At 40.0% G+C, this 14,752-nt stretch overlaps 1 protein-coding gene across 2 annotated transcripts in view; it reads right to left on the reverse strand.

Moving 5' to 3' along the window:
* The window catches only part of col14a1a (collagen, type XIV, alpha 1a), a 120,447-nt gene that overhangs the window by 36,951 nt on the left and 68,744 nt on the right, over positions 1-14,752 (reverse strand). For both annotated transcript variants that reach the window (XM_049480203.1, XM_049480204.1), the window contains exons 24-32: positions 14,525-14,584; positions 12,913-13,052; positions 11,683-11,806; positions 10,750-10,893; positions 8,968-9,132; positions 8,774-8,812; positions 7,673-7,811; positions 5,425-5,567; positions 2,536-2,645 (exon numbers count right to left, since the gene is read on the reverse strand). In XM_049480203.1, coding sequence (XP_049336160.1) covers positions 2,536-2,645; positions 5,425-5,567; positions 7,673-7,811; positions 8,774-8,812; positions 8,968-9,132; positions 10,750-10,893; positions 11,683-11,806; positions 12,913-13,052; positions 14,525-14,584 — 1,064 coding nt within the window. The remainder of the gene's footprint in view (positions 1-2,535; positions 2,646-5,424; positions 5,568-7,672; positions 7,812-8,773; positions 8,813-8,967; positions 9,133-10,749; positions 10,894-11,682; positions 11,807-12,912; positions 13,053-14,524; positions 14,585-14,752) is intronic.

Here is a 14,752-nt window from a genome sequence, read left to right on the forward strand (position 1 = left end):
CCCCGCTCTACTGCAACCCAACCACTGTACAGCTCAACCCCCTGCTCTATTGTGTCCGCCAACCACTGTACAGCTTAAACCTCCGCTCTACTGTGTCCCCCAACCACTGTAAAGCTTAAACCCCCGCTCTACTGGGACCCAAACACTGTACAGCTTGAACCCCCGATCTACTGCAACCCAAACACTGTACAGCTGGAACCCCCACTCTACTGCGTCCATCAACCACTGTACAGCTCAAACCCCCGCTCTACTGCATCCCCCAACCACTGTACAGCTCAACCTCCGCTCTACTGTGTCCCCCAACCACTGTAAAGCTTAAACCCCCGCTCTACTGGGACCCAAACACTGTACAGCTTGAACCCCCGATCTACTGCAACCCAAACACTGTACAGCTGGAACCCCCACTCTACTGCGTCCATCAACCACTGTACAGCTCAAACCCCCGCTCTACTGCATCCCCCAACCACTGTACAGCTCAAACCCCCACTCTACTGCATCCCCCAACCACTGTACAGCTCAAACCCCCGCTCTACTGCAACCCAACCACTGTACAGCTCCAACTCCCGCGCTACTGCGTCCCCCAACCTCTGTACAGCTCGAACCCCCACTCTACTGCAACCCAATCACTGTACAGCTCGAACCCTCACTCTACTGCGTCCATCAACCACTGTACAGCTCGAACCCCCGCTCTACTGCAACCCAACCACTGTACAGCTCGAACCCCCGCTCTACTGCGTCCATCAATCACTGTACAGCTCAAACCCCTGCTCTACTGCAACCCAACCACTGTACAGCTCCAACTCTCGCGCTACTGCAACCGAACCACTGTACAGCTCGAACCCCCGCTCTACTGCAACCCAACCACTGTACAGCTCGAACCCCCGCTCTACTGCAACCCAACCACTGTACAGCTCGAACCCCTGCTCTACTGCAACCCAACCACTGTACAGCTGGAACCCCCGCTCTACTGCTCTACTGCAACCCAACCACTGTACAGCTCCAACTCCCGCGCTACTGCGTCCCCCAACCTCTGTACAGCTCAAACCCCCACTCTACTGCAACCTAATCACTGTACAGCTGGAATCCCCACTCTACTGCATCCATCAACCACTGTACAGCTTGAACCCCCACTCTACTGCAACCCAATCACTGTACAGCTGGAACCCCCGCTCTACTGCAACCGAACCACTGTACAGCTCGAACCCCCGCTCTACTGCAACCCAACCACTGTACAGCTGGAACCCCCGCTCTACTGCAACCGAACCACTGTACAGCTCGAACCCCCGCTCTACTGCAACCCAACCACTGTACAGCTCGAACCCCCGCTCTACTGCAACCCAACCACTGTACAGCTGGAACCCCCGCTCTACTGCGTCCATCAACCACTGTACAGCTCGAACCCCCACTCTACTGCAACCCAACCACTGTACAGCTCGAACCCCCGCTCTTCTACACTCAAAAATCTAACTGCTCCATCAATTAATTAATTACAGTAATATAACTTAAATTCTACAGGCTTTTACACATTCAGTTCACTTTCAGTAAAACTTTTTGGTATACTTTCACTGAATTCAGCTGAATTGTAAGACTAACAGAGTGAGAGTAAGAATAAGTATAACATTAATTGTAAAAATAATAGTAAGAGAGTGAGAGTAAGAATGAGTATGAATAAGAGTAAGAATAAGAGTAAGCGTAACAGACTGAGAGTAAGAATAAGAGTAAAAATGAAAGTAAGAGGGTGAGAGTAAGAATAAGAGTAAGAGAGTGAGAGTAAGAATAAGAGTAAAAATAAGAGTGAGAGTAAGAGAGTGAGAGTAAGAATAAGAGTAAAAATAAGAGTGAGAGTAAGAGAGTGAGAGTAAGAATAAGAGTAAAAATGAGAGTAAGAGAGTGAGAGTAAGAATAAGAGTAAGAGTAAAAATAAGAGTGTGGGAGTAAGAGAGTGAAAGTAAGAATAATAGTAAGAGAGTGAGAGTAAGAATGAGAGTAAGACTAACAGAGTAAGAGTAAGAATAATAGTAAGAATATGATTAAGAGAGGGAGAATAAGAGTAACACTAACAGAGTGAGAGTAAGAATAAAAGAGTGAGAGTAAATGTAAGGGTGATACTCTGATTACTAATACTATTTTTTGAGTATGTAGTGAGTATGTAGTGTATAGTATAGATTACAGTGTGAATGTTTGTTTGAGTAACACTGAACACTGTTATCCAACAACATCCTGCAGTGTAAACTTAAAGGAGTAGAGCTTCTCACATCTGAACAAATGTTAGAAAGAATTGCGGACACATGCAAATTCTGCAGCAGCAGCAGCAACTGGAGGAGCTTTTCTAATTGTGGTGATAGCAACATATTCAAGCATATAAAAATGTTCTCATCATATAAGAAGATGAATAAAGAAATAAACAGGTTAGTACATAAATATTTAGTGTAATATCCTGCCAAAGCCACACTATTAAGAATAATATTCTGTATAAATCTTATAGTATAGTATTTAGTACACAGTTGGGATGCAGCATAAGAGTGAGAGACTGACCTTGTGGAAACTGCCGTAGAAAATCCTGCTGATCTCCTCCCCCTCGAACATCACGGTCTGATAATCACCCATATAGTCGTGATTATAGAAGCTCAGTGTTTTTCCAGAGGCTAAACAGAAAAACAAAGACAGTTTATTATTAAACCATTTCTCTTGTTTCTACAGACCAGTGCAGTTAGCACTATTTAACAGGTTAAATGGGCAGAGCTAAACAGTATTTGGCATAATCTGCAAAATCAGTGCCAGTTCTGTCCCCAGGAAATTACACATATAAATGTGCACACAAAATAAAAGTAAGATACTTTATGTAATAGGGGTGGGCATTATTATATCGTGTACAATATATCGTGACACAGGAATATCATGATATTAAAAATCCATATAGTGATAATAGGGCTGTTCTGTCTTAAAAGTATTATATTATTTACTGTGAAGCTTTAGGTGTATTTATTGTATAATTGTTTTAGTTTGCAGTTTATATGCATGCACTAAATATTCTGCAATATTATTTGCTGCATTATATTATTTTATGCTATATTATGTATTTTGTCACATTATGATTATTCTGTTATACTATTATACTACATTCCTGAAATTAATTAATTATTTTAGTTTTCCTATATCGCCAAGTATATCGTTATCGCAAAAATACTCTGAAATATCGTGATATTATTTTAGAGCCATATCGCCCACCCCTATTATGTAATTAAAAACTACTTATAACACTGAAAGAATAACACAAAAACCATTTATTAACTGTCCCCACTCTCTAACTATATCTTTCATGAAATATAATTATTAAAATCACTCCGAGATGTAATATGTTTGCATGGTTGTCTCCAAATCCCATCTATGCTTTAAAAATATATATTGTTTCATAATAAATCCATAATATTTAAGTTAAAATACACATTTTATTTGTGTCCCTGGGTTTCACTTAGTCCTGTTACCATAACACATTACAGCCCATCTAAAACATCTGGAACATTCTACAACTACATCACATCTACAACAGGAAGTGACATCAGCTGGTTCTTCTGAAGATCATGGGGAGACCAAAATGAAGTTCCTTCATTTTTATTTTTCTGTGTATTTGATCTTATTGTAATTTTGACTGAGGTCAATCTCAACACTTACTCCTGTTACCTAAATTAATTCTTAGATCTTACTTGTTTATTTTTAAAATACAAATTTTGATAAAATCACTAGAATGTGTTCAGTGTCCTCATTCTATTAGCATAGCAGCCATTTAGCTATTTTTCATGTTTTTGCTAATTCTATGCTAAACTAGTTCCTGCTTACTTTCAGACCTGTTACTCGAAACATAAACAGTAATAGAACCAGTAATAAGTTCCAGTAACAGGAGTGAGTTTCAGTAAGCGGAATAAGTTCCAGTAACAGGAGTGAGTTTCAGTAAGAGGAATTAGTTCCAGTAACAGGAGTGAGTTTTAGTAAGAGGAATAAGTTCCAGTAACAGGAGTGAGTTTTAGTAAGAGGAATAAGTTCCAGTAACAGGAGTGAGTTTCAGTAAGAGGAATAAGTTCCAGTAACAGGAGTGAGTTTCAGTAAGAGGAATAAGTTCCAGTAACAGGAGTGAGTTTCAGTAAGCGGAATAAGTTCCAGTAACAGGAGTGAGTTTCAGTAAGAGGAATAAGTTCCAGTAACAGGAGTGAGTTTCAGTAAGAGGAATTAGTTCCAGTAACAGGAGTGAGTTTTAGTAAGAGGAATAAGTTCCAGTAACAGGAGTGAGTTTCAGTAAGAGGAATTAGTTCCAGTAACAGGAGTGAGTTTCAGTAAGAGGAATAAGTTCCAGTAACAGGAGTGAGTTTCAGTAAGAGGAATAAGTTCCAGTAACAGGAGTGAGTTTCAGTAAGAGGAATAAGTTCCAGTAACAGGAGTGAGTTTCAGTAAGCGGAATAAGTTCCAGTAACAGGAGTGAGTTTCAGTAAGAGGAATAAGTTCCAGTAACAGGAGTGAGTTTCAGTAAGAGGAATTAGTTCCAGTAACAGGAGTGAGTTTTAGTAAGAGGAATAAGTTCCAGTAACAGGAGTGAGTTTCAGTAAGAGGAATTAGTTCCAGTAACAGGAGTGAGTTTTAGTAAGAGGAATAAGTTCCAGTAACAGGAGTGAGTTTCAGTAAGAGGAATAAGTTCCAGTAACAGGAGTGAGTTTCAGTAAGAGGAATTAGTTCCAGTAACAGGAGTGAGTTTCAGTAAGAGGAATTAGTTCCAGTAACAGGAGAGAGTTTCAGTAACAAGAATAGGTGTTGTCCCCTGGTTTATTGAAATATTAATGTGAATATTAGTTAGTTTAAACCAATTTTCCAATTTGGGTTTGGTTCATCATTGATCCATTTATCAAATAAATTGCATGATAGTAAAAAAATTATAAAAAAATATTTTGCCCAATTTCAGGTTTGGTTCTTGATAAGATAAAAATAGCTTTGCATTTTTTTTTTTAGAAAAACACAACATGCATGAATATATATTGATTTTTTTAATAAATATCAGTTATTTGAACATGCAGTAAACTATTTATTTAAACTAATCACTTTCTTAAGAGAAAATCAAAGGAATTAGTGGACTTGCTTTTAAACATGCTTTTTAAATGTCACATGAGTTTTGGTAACAGGACCGAGAAAAATGTTAAAAAAAGATAAAAAAAATAAGTTCAACTCGGAAGAGTTACAGCAAGCAAATACCACCCATTTGGTGGAATGGCCCTTTTAACAAACTTTTGACTAGGTCTATGTATTCCCCAGATCTGCTCTTCCATCTGCACACAACACTCAAAATTAGATAATTTACATAATGCTAAAGCGAGCTTGGTTATTTCTCTGCATTAAAGAAGTTTTGAGTGTGTAGAGAAGTATGTATGGGGTAATACTCACTGTCCAGGACCACGCCCACCAGGGGTTCACTGTCTTTGTTAAGAATTTCCCACAATGCAAAGGGCTCCTGAGGGGTTTCAGGCAGAAGGCGGAGGAGCATGGAGATGGTGTAGTCTGAGGGGAGACCCTCCGGGTGTAGAAATCTAAAAACACACGCATCAGTACACTGTAACAATCAACTCTCATGCACTGCCTGACCAAAACATTACTAAAATTACTTAAATTGAAAAGGTATGGCAAATAAAAAGTAAAGTAAATTTGCCTTTTTTCACATTTCTTAGTACATTACACAAAATATATATCCCACCTATTGGTTCCTGACATCTTTTGGTTGCATAATGGGTGTGTCCCACATCCCTAACTCACTATCAGTGCGTAGACTTGCCTCCCTTTGGGTTTTCAGTTACTACTCAAAAGTGGAATGGAGAACATGACCGTCAGTAGGCATTTCGTTCTTCGTTGGACAATGAAACTGAAACACCTGGTTTTAGACCACAATAATTTATTGTGGTGACGGACAGTTCTGGTGGAAACAGGAGAGTTGAGGTGCACATTGAATTCTGCCGTGATTTGATCAGCCGTGGTTTTATGTTTTTTGGATACAATCTGGGTTAGCACCCGAACATCCCTTTCAGACAGCTTCCTCTTACAGCGTCCACAGTTAATCCTGTTGGATGTGGTTGGTCCTTCTTGGTGGTATGCTGACATTACCCTGGATACTGTGGCTCTTGATGCATCACAAAGACTTGCTGTCTTGGTCACAGATGCGCCAGCAAGACGTGCACCAACAATTTGTCCTCTTTTGAACTCTGGTATGTCACCCATAATGTTATGGTGAGCATTGCAGTATTTTATGCAAAACTGTGCTCTTACCCTGCTAATTGAACCTTTACACTCTGCTCTCACTGGTGCAATGTGCAATTAATGAAGATTGACCACCAGGCTGCTCCAATTTAGCCATGAATCCTCCCACACTAAAATGTTTCATACAGGTGTTTCAGTTTCATTGTCCAACCCCTGTATATTTGTGTAAGGTACTAATAATGTTACATAACCTTCATTAATTACACATTGCACCAGTAAGAGCAGAGTGTGAAGGTTCAATTAGCAGAGTAAGAGCACAGTTTTGCTCAAAATATTGCAATGCACACAACATTATGGGTGACATACCAGAGTTCAAAAGAGGACAAATTGTTGGTGCACGTCTTGCTGGCGCATCTGTGACCAAGACAGCAAGTCTTTTTGATGTATCAAGAGCCACGGTATCCAGGATAATGTCAGCATACCTCCAAGAAGGACCAACCACATCCAACAGGATTAACTGTGGACTCTGTAAGAGGAAGCTGTCTGAAAGGGATGTTCGGGTGCTAACCTGGATTGTATCCAAAAAACATAAAACCACGGCTTCCCAAATCAAGGCAGAATTCAATGTGCACCTTTTTTGTGTCAGCTGTTCAACTTGGCACAACCAAGTTATTGGGTTTAGGGTTTGGTTTTGTTCTTGAAGTTAAGGGAATGGTAAATGCAACACATAAACTTATAACCCATTTAACAAGTGCATTGTTTGTACTCAGATCTGTGTGTTACTTAAGCACAAATCATTAAAGTTATTAACACTTAAATGGTTTAAGGGAATCGCTTTTCTCTAACTATTGGTGTTTACTTAACTCATCAGGTTTTACAATGTATTATTCTCTGTTTCTGTTCTGATCCTCCATAAACATACAATTTAGCCTAGCTGCTAATGACCACAAGCGCTTTAATAAAAGCCAGGTGGTGGGATGGTGTTTATGGAGGGGCTGTGTGGCGAGCGAGGCTCTGAAACTCTCCACTGCAATAACAGAGCTCCCTCGGAGGCCTGGAACAAGATGCCTAATCTAAATATTGTCTCTCAGGGGGTGAAAGGAGGATCTGTCAGAGCCATCCAGACCAAAACCAATCAGCTGGGCTCTGCGGGCGCTATCAGCCTGTTTGGATTCTCTCTGCCAGCTTTTGCTACTGGAGCCACTGGATATAAATCCTCTTCAATTACTGCTGGATTCCATCAGGACCTGGACCAGGACTGTGTTCCAGTCATCCGGGGGTTCGGCTGCAGTGCTACACCCTGGCTTTACCCTGTGGGGTTAGCACACGAGGCTAGGCTGGGGTTTAGTCTGTCACACTAAGTTGTGAAATCTGTCCAGTATGGGCTCGGGTCCCACTGTTTACAGGCACACACACACACACACACACACACACACAGTCGTACCTAGTGGGCTGTGAGACGAGGGCATCCGTGTGCAGTCTGTAACAGGGGAAGCTGTTGAAGGTTCCAGGCTCCATAGAAACTCCCTTCACATTACTGTACTGTTTCTCCACCAGCCCAAACATCTCCATCATCCTGAACCCTGCAGCAATATCAGAGTAACACCAGAGTGATATCACAGTAACAGCAGCAATGTCAGAGTAACACCAGAGTAACTCAACAGTAATATTAGAAAAACAACCCAGAATGATATCAGAGTAATTAGATAGAGTGCTATCTCAGTAACTTCACAGTAATATCACAGTAACCCTAAAGTGATTTCTAAATAACTCCACAGTAATATCACAGTAACCCCAGAGTGACATAAAGATGACATCATAATAACTACACTGTCCTGTCAGATTAATGCCACAGTAGCATCAGAGTAACTCAACAGTATTAACATATTAATCCCAGAGTCGTGTAAGAGTAACACCAGAGTAACGCAACAGTAATGTCACAGAAACCCCAGATCGATTTTGGAGTAACTGTACAGTAATATCACAATAACCTTAGACTGATGTCAGAGTAACATAAGAGTAACTACACAATAATATGAGAGCAATGTCAGAGTAACACTAGAGTAACTTCATAGTCATACCATAGTGTCCCAAGAGTGATATCTGAGTAACTCCACAGTAATATCACAGTAATCCCAGAATGATGTCAAAATAAACATCATAATAACTACATTGAACTTTCAGATTAATGTCAGAGTAACAACAGAGATAACACCACAGTAATATCATAGTAACCCCAGAGTGATTTTAGAGTAACCACACAGTAATGTCAGAGTAATGTTAGAGTAACACCAGAGTAACACCAGATAATGCCAGAGTGACCCCCGCCCCCCCCCCCCGTACCATCAGTGTAATTTCAAGATTAAACCAGAGTAAAACCAAATCAATGCTACAATAAGCCAGAGTAACTTTAAAGTAACACCAGAGAAACACCAGAGTAACACAACCCCACAACACCGAAACTGAGCCAACTCACTTCATAATCACTGAATCCTTGTAAAATGACACATAGAGACTAAACAGTGTGTGTGTGTCTCACTCTCACCTGCCAGGGTGCTTCCACTCATCAGTAGGGAGGGACAGGCTGGAGAAACACAACTCAGGTTATATATCACATTAATAACAAATACATATGGATAATAACCATAACAGATGTAACTGAACTGTTTTAGCAATATTAATATTATGCTTATTGATTTTTACAGCAGTAAAATCAGGTCAAGTTGGGGTTTGACTCACTGGCTGTCGCCGCCTCACACACGAAGGTTATGAGCTGCTCCTCGATCTTCTTCACTGCATCCAGATCATCCACGAAGAAGACGTGTCTCTCACTGGGTTTACTGGCGATATTGACCAGCTCTCCATAATCCGCGTCAGCGAAGCCGATCGCAAAGATTATAAACCCTAAACACACAGTAAAGACACTGTAAACCCAAACATTCCAAACATTACTCCATTATTTTGAGTTAAATGAATCGTTGTGGCCACACATACAATTTAAACTGCAATCTTTGGGCTTAAATCCACATATAATGATAATAATATGGTTTAGTCTGTTGCCATTGACCAATTTTTCTATTTGCATACTGTGTGTTTGTAGTTGTAACCCCAATTAATTCACACTTTTTAGTGAAATATTACTTAAAAAATTGAGGCAACACATTTCCTCAAAATATTTAAGTAAAATCAACCAGGCTTACAACAGACATGCCCACTCACTCTTTACATCACTACAGCCAATCAACATCTCAACTCTTAGCCCCACCTTCGGAAAATGGGTGTGTCTAAGCTGTTATAGGCTGAAAGGGTGTGTAAAGAGAAAGTATGGCCAGAGAGTTTATTAATAAGAAGAGGAGCTACTGGTTGATACAGGAAATGGAAGCACCCACAAAACTCAACATGGCATCTGTTAACAGATGAAACTACTCCCCTTCAACACAAACAGCCAGTCTGTTTACTAGTTTTTGCTTGTTAGTAAGATCTCCCATTGATGTGCCACAACAATCTAAAAAAAACATGCTTTTTTTGCATTATTCAGCCATATGCTATAAAGTAATCATTAGTAGTTTTTTAATCAGATTTGTTAGTTTGGTCTCTCCTCTTTCAGACAGATAGGAGGCTGCTCTTATATGAGTGGAGATACTCTGAAAAAAATGATGCATAAAATGTACTTAAAAAAAGTGTCACAATTTTCTGCATTTGCCTTTTTTAAGTAAATTTAATTTCAGATAAATTTAAGTAACTTCAACTCGGTTTCAAGACTTAAATGTTACATAAAGTAAATAAGTGAACTGAACTTCAGTCAATCCTTTCTTTTAGTAAACTTTACTTAATATCTGCATACAATATTACCTAATTACAATTACTTAATTTATACAATATTATTATATGTAATTTTAGTTAAAACATTCACTCAAATATTTACATAATACCAAAAATTTATTTTGTAAACAGACCAAGTCTTAATGTCTCAACAAATGAATGGCATATATAGTATACTAAAAAGAATGTATTAAATGCCATCCATGTGTTGAGACAGTGTAATATGTGTGCTTTAACTAATAATATTAAAATTTCAGGAATTATAATATATTATGTATCATAAATTATTTGAGTAATATTGTATAAATGACTAATTGTAATTAGGTAATATTGTATGCAGATGGATCTGATGTAACTTCACTGCACAACAAGGTGCTTGGCAATAAAATATTGTATGCAGGAATTTAGTAAAGGTTACTAAAAGAAAGGACTGATTCAGCAAAAATAACTTAAGTAAAGTTTTGTAAAAAAAAAGGACTGACTGAAGTTCAGGTCACTTATTTACTCAATGTAACATTTCATTCTTGAGTTGAATTTACGTAAATGTATCTGAAATTAAATTTACTTTAAAAAAGCAAATGCAGAAAGTTGCAAATGTTTTTAAAGTAAATTTTACACATAATTTTTTCAGTGTATCTGTGGATTTTGTTGTCCCCGAGTTTGCCTGTAAAGACAGCTCTACAGTGGAGTGTCCCTCACCCTCGGTCTGCATATCCTTGGAGATCTGGTTGACGTCGTCCTGTGAGCGCCCGTCCGTCAGCACCACCAGCACCCGGGGGATTCCTCTCCTTGACCCCGCCTCCTGCGTGAAGATATTCTCCTTCACATGCTTAATGGCTTGACCTGAAAATGGGAAGATTTATCCACCAACTGACCAATGAGAGCGCAGAGAGTGTAAGAGTGGAGGGAGGGAGTGAGGATTGAGAAATGAATGAGGAGTAAGAGACAGGGCCTTAGGAGTGAGTGAAGAGTAAGTGATGGAGAGGGTGAGGAATAAGTAAATAAGGAGTGAACTATGGAGGTAGTAAGGAGTGAGTGAAAAGTGTATAAAGAGTGAGCTCCATGTATGGTGAGGGAGTAAGTGAGGAGAAAATTAGGAATGAGGAATGAGTGAGTGAAGTTTAAGTGATGGAATAATAGTGAGAAGTTAACAGTAAGGGCAAAGAGAGTGAAGAGTGTGTTAGGAGTGAGGAGGAGTGAGATATAAGTGAGAAGGAGCAAGAAGAAGAGAGTTAAGAATGAGTTAGAAGTTAGAGAGTTAAGAGTTAGGAAAAGTAAGGAGGAGTGAGAGATAAGTAAATGAGGAGTGGATGAGGGAGAAAGTTAGGATTGTCTGAGGAGTGAGCAGTGAAGAGTTACATTAGTGAGGAGTGAATAAGGAGTAAGGAGTGAGTAAAGAGTGATGGAGAGATTAGTGAGTGAGTAAGAACTGAGTGACTGTTGTGCAAATGAGGAGTGAGGAATCAGGAGGAGAGTGAGAGTGTGTGAGTGAGATGTGAATGAGGAGTGAGGGAGTGATTAAAGGATTGAGGAGAAGTGAGTTAGAAGTGAGTAGGACTGAAGAGGAGTGAGTTAGGGGTGAAGTGGAGTGAGTTGGGAGTGAGTTAGGAGTGAGTTAGGAGTGATACATGCCTGTTTTGGTGTTTCCTCCCTTGTAGGTGATTCTCTGCACAGCGTCCAGCAACGACTCTTTATCACTGTAAGAGTTCAGCTTAAACTCAGTCCGAGCGTCATCACTGAACTGCACTATCCCCACCTGAGAGAGAGAGAGAGAGAGAGAGAGAGAGAGAGAGAGACAGATAGAGAGAGAGAGAGAGAGAGAGAGAGACAGAGAAAGAGAGACCCACAGAGAGAGAGAGAGAGAGAGAGAGAGAGAGAAAGAGAGAGAGAAAGAGAGAGAGAGAGAGAGAGAGAGAGAGAGAAAGAGAGAGAGAAAGAGAGAGAGAGAGAGAGAATTCACTTCAGAGGATTCATGTGTACAGATATAGTGTCTGTCCCAGCATATTATCAGAGCAAAATTCAACAGCCTACATCTCTATCAGCAAGACAATGTTCACATGCCTGAAATCAAACATTTGGTGCAGTTCTATGCTCTATAAAAATAACTAAATAGTGAATAAAATATGGTCTGTTCTTATTTGCATTCATTTTTATTTTACTCAGCGTCCACAACTTTTTTGGAATTAGCGTTTTATTTTGGTGCATTCCTACAAAAACTACTTAATAAATGGGTACCACCTTACAGTAAAGGTAGTTATATAAATTACCAGTACTCACAGACTGTATCAACAAATTATTTTAGTTTTATAGTTAAAATCATGTTAACATTTAATGTCATCCTGAGAGAATTTCCCCTTACATTACTTTTCATTTTATAAGCAGTTTTGAAAGCAGTACTTTTACACTTTTACTTGTAAAAAGTAGCTTAAATCGATACTTTAACTTCTACAGAAGTATTATCCTGTGCCACAGGATCCTACAGTGAACTACGCCTCATGCGTCAACCCCTAGTTAACCCTACCCACTACATCAGCTGAAGATAAGTCATTTTAATCTGTTAGTTGAGCACCTTAGACAGTGCACAGCAGGATTAGCCCACAGACTTCATCTGAGGGAAGGATGTATACCTACTGTCCAATGCAAGTCCGCAGCAGATAAGGGAGATGTAAATACTTTCAAATAATGAGTTTTGTGCTTCTATTGAGAGATCTAGTGAGATCTCTTCATGTGAGAGTGATTTTGTGTAAAGAACTTCATGAACATGTTTTGTAAAGCTAGAGAACTATTCTAATTTGTGTACAAAGAGGTATAATATGTCCCCTTTAAGGGGCTTAAAATGGGTTCTTGGTTTCTCCATCTTACCTGTGTTCCTTCAGGGTTAATGAGGTCAAGAGCGCCAGTGGTGCTGTACAGGAAGTGGATGATTTTCTTAAAGTTGTCGTCTCCGATGCTCCAGGATCCGTCCACCAGGAACACCAGGTCCGCCCTCGCTGCTTTACACACTGATAATGGGATGGAGTTTGGATTAAGGGGCGGAGTGAGTGAAAGATCAAAGAGATGCAAATTTCACATCAGTGTTCTTCAGAGTTACTCTGCTGAAGATGCTTAACTGTCTGAGTGGAGTTTCTGACAGAGTTACATCACTGAGCTCCTCAAAAGTGTCTCTTCTAGTGGCCTTTAATCCCCTCATCCCCCCTTTACTCTCATCCTCAGGGTTCAGCCCCTCTGAGCTGCAGAACTCTCTACTGAAGGTTTATTTTACTGAGATTAACCCTTTAACGTCTGTATCAGACATGCTGAAGCTTCTTTGGTTCAGATTTTAGGTATTAAGAGTATTCTGGGATGTCTCAGTGCATAAATACCATATTTTTCGCACTATAAACACTGCTGGGGCAGCATTAGCATTACCTACTAAATGCGCTGAGTGCTAGCTCTTTTGCCGTTCAGAGGTGAGTATATTGGACTGTAGCCTGTGAATTTACCATGTTAAAACAAGCTACGTGGGACAAACGTTAGCTGCTAATGCTAATGCTGCTACACCCAGCCTTAGTAAAAGTAAATAGAAGCGCTTTCCTCACCCAAATAAACAGTTTTCAGGAGAGAAATCTGTGTAGATTAGCATCCAACGCTTGATTGACTTGTTTTTTAGCATTCTTAGCTTTACAGGTCTCCACCCAGCGGTCAGACTTGTTGAATTAGAAGGTAAACATGGCGACACCCCTGTTCCTTACTAGTGTTGCATAAAACACCTTACAATCCGCTACACCTTATGTATGAAAATAGACCCGAAAATAGATGTTCATTGATGATGTGATAAAATTAACCTCATTCAATCACAGATGAAGCTCCTCCTCTCTTGAAGGTGTGGGATATAATAAAGATAGCTAGCTACAGTATGTGGTGTCTATAAATAGGCTTAAATAGGAAAGTTGGATTAGCATAGCTAGCTACTTTATGATCAGTGTCCACAGCAGTAGCTACTTCAGACTGCTTTCACTTTACATACGATATGATTGTGAACAATTTAATTATAACTTCTAATTAGAAATTAGAAATTCTATCAGAAGTGCAGAAGAAACGAATTATTAAATGTGGACGCGGCAGAATAAAGTGCAGAGTGAAAAGAAGACATGCTCTCTTTTTGCTGACCCGCCTACAGAGGACACATTAGCGGCGACCAGCAAGTGTTGCGTATATCGTGCTCAGCATAAAAGTAGTCTGAGTGTCAGTTAAACTGGCACTGAAAATGTGAGTGTGTGTGTGTGTGTGATCAGTGTATTGAGTTGTTTGGGTGCAGAGACGGTAAAGGTCATCTGTCAGATGAAATCTTCGTTAGTTAAAGGTCAGACGACGCATGGCGACACCAACGACCAGCAGCAACCAATAAAAACAACTCAGTTCAGTTATAGCTGTCTCTCTCTCTCACTTTCTCACTCACTTTCTCACTCACTTTCTCACTCACTTTCTCACTCACCCTCTTTGGCTGGTGGGATGGTTGGGGGTGGAATAGTTGGTGGTCGGGTTGGAACTGGAACTAAAGAAAAAAAACACAATTTACACCATCAAACACCATACTCACACTCATACTCAGCAGGGTGAGGAAGGTAGTGAATGAGGGGTGAAGTAGTGAGAGCAGGGTGAGGGAAGTAGTGAATGAGGGGTGAAGTAGTGGGAGCAGGGTGAGGAAGGTAGTGAATGAGGG

Source organism: Astyanax mexicanus, chromosome 6 (assembly GCF_023375975.1).
Source record: "Astyanax mexicanus isolate ESR-SI-001 chromosome 6, AstMex3_surface, whole genome shotgun sequence".
Taxonomy (NCBI): domain Eukaryota; kingdom Metazoa; phylum Chordata; class Actinopteri; order Characiformes; family Acestrorhamphidae; genus Astyanax; species Astyanax mexicanus.